Source organism: Erythranthe guttata, chromosome 6 (genome assembly GCF_056151865.1).
Source record: "Erythranthe guttata isolate IM_541 chromosome 6, IM_541, whole genome shotgun sequence".
Taxonomy (NCBI): domain Eukaryota; kingdom Viridiplantae; phylum Streptophyta; class Magnoliopsida; order Lamiales; family Phrymaceae; genus Erythranthe; species Erythranthe guttata.
Genome location: NC_142538.1, coordinates 14,902,463 through 14,904,485, shown reverse-complemented (window position 1 = coordinate 14,904,485; position 2,023 = coordinate 14,902,463). Strand labels below are relative to the sequence as shown.

The 2,023-nt window shown below is 38.6% G+C and overlaps 1 protein-coding gene across 1 annotated transcript; it reads left to right on the top strand.

Moving 5' to 3' along the window:
- The first annotated feature begins 459 nt into the window (after positions 1–459).
- On the top strand, positions 460–1,554 carry LOC148770237 (uncharacterized). The gene is made up of 2 exons (XM_088819069.1): positions 460–789; positions 865–1,554. Exons 1-2 carry the CDS (start codon positions 460–462, stop codon positions 1,552–1,554), a joined length of 1,020 nt encoding a protein of 339 aa, XP_088675195.1.
- Positions 1,555–2,023: the final 469 nt, after the last annotated feature.

Genomic DNA, 2,023 nt, shown 5'->3' with positions numbered 1-2,023 from the left:
GACGATATGCAGGATATTCTAGACTGGTACGGTATTTGAATGATACGTGGTTGATATACAAGGAGAAGATTGTTCGAGCCTATACTCGCAATGTGTATCATTTTGGCAACACGAGCACCAACAGGTATTACATGTTTTAGTTATTTAAATGATAAAATATACTATATAAAAATAATATTTATTTTGTAATTTGATTGTCATTGTATACTTTGATTGTTGTTGTAATTGGATAGGGTGGAGAGTGCTCATTCTTCTGCAAACGGTTGGTCAAATGCTTTGATCGGAGGTCTGGATAACGTGCAATGCAAACTTCGGGACCAAGTTTATATCTAAATTAGTCAGCTGAAGTGTGATTTTTCATTATCATCCAAGATAAGGAAGCATACTGCAGCATGGCCGTGTTTTCAGGGTTTGATTTGTTATGTTACGCATCTGGGATTAGAGAAATTGGATCAATAGATGGAGTCCCCGGCGATGCAAGATCCGAGTATTTGCATACACTACCTTTGGAATACTCATGGGCTCCCATGCGCGTGCAAAATTGTGCAGAAAATGGAAGATAATGACACGTTCGTCATTTCAGACTTGCATCCATTCTGGAGTACCATGACAGTTGAGCCTTCGGAGCTACCTGAGTATCAAGTAAACCGCGAGGAGATTGTAGATAGACAGATTGATGACCTGAATTGCAATTTGAAGAAGATGAATTACACGAGTAAGATAAATGTCGTGGCCTCATTGCGTGGCATCGTTTATCCGTCTACGTCGCATCTGTCTGAGCCATCATTTGTTAAGACCAAAGGATGACCAAAGAATAACTCGACAAAGAAAGACCCTTCCGGATGGCAGTATCATATTTGGCAGTATCATATTGATGAGGAGACAATTAAGTCATCTTGTGGTTCCAAGGGTCGCCAAACCTCATGTGGTGCAAAGATTCCTAAAGCAAAGGTTGAGAGGAGCACTGATGGAACGCCTCAATCGAAGATGAAAGGTCGTGGTTCTCGTATTCCCACACAAGAATCTGATGCCCCTACAATACCTACACATGAAGGAATCGACTTTTATTATTTCGTCCCCAGATTTATGGTCCGTCTTATTCAAGATTATGTTAACGTGATGGCGGATGGCAACTGTGGGTACCGGTGCGTTGCTCAAGCCGTGTACGGGGATCAAGAAAGATGGCCGCAAGTGAGAGGGGAGTTGCTTATTCAGTTATACGAGCATGTTAATGTGTACACGGCGATGTTTGGCAGTACCAGATACGTTGAGGCCATACGCAAGTGTGACTGGACCTTAGGGCCTTGTCCACAAGCTTATTGGATGGACATGAATGAAATGGGATTGTGCATTGCTATCAAATACAATGCATTAGTGGTACTTTTGACCCAAGTAGGGAGTATGACTTACCTTCCTATGTTTGGCAGTGGTCACTTATCATGTATGATTGTTGTGACATTGCACAACAATCATTTCATGTTTGTTAATTTGGTCGCGAATAGTCCTCTACCACCAATCCATCCGGCATGGGTACATCATAGAGCTAAAACCTGAGGCACTTACTCAAAATGTTCAAACCCCGACTCTCTTGTACAAACAATTAAAGTCTGGTCGGTAGTTCAATTTGTAGTTTTATTTGAATTCTAGTTCAATTTGAATTTGTTTTTGTATCTGAATTTTAGATCAATTTGTAGTTGTATTTGAATTCTAGTTCAATTTGTATATGTATTTGAATTTTTGACTCAGTTTGTAGTTGTATTTGAATTCTAGTTCAATTTGAATTTGTATTTGAATTTTTGATCGATTTGTAGTTTATTTGAATTTTAGTTTAATTTGAATTTGTATTTGAATTTTTAGGTCAATTTGAGTGTTTGAAGTCAATTGGTTAAATTAACAAAAACAAATCAATTAGTGATTCCGTACTACATTTCACGAAATGGAAAAATCCACGAATTCGAAGGTGTAATTTCGTGGAAAAATCCACGAATTTTAAGGTGTAATTTCGTGGAAAAAAATCCACGAA

Coding starts and splice junctions, on each gene's coding strand:
- LOC148770237 (XM_088819069.1), top strand. CDS start 460: ATGGAGTCCCCGGCGATGCAAGATCCGAGTATTTGCATACACTACCTT. Junction 790..864: donor ATCTGTCTGAGCCATCATTT/GTTAAGACCAAA, acceptor CATATTTGGCAG/TATCATATTGATGAGGAGAC.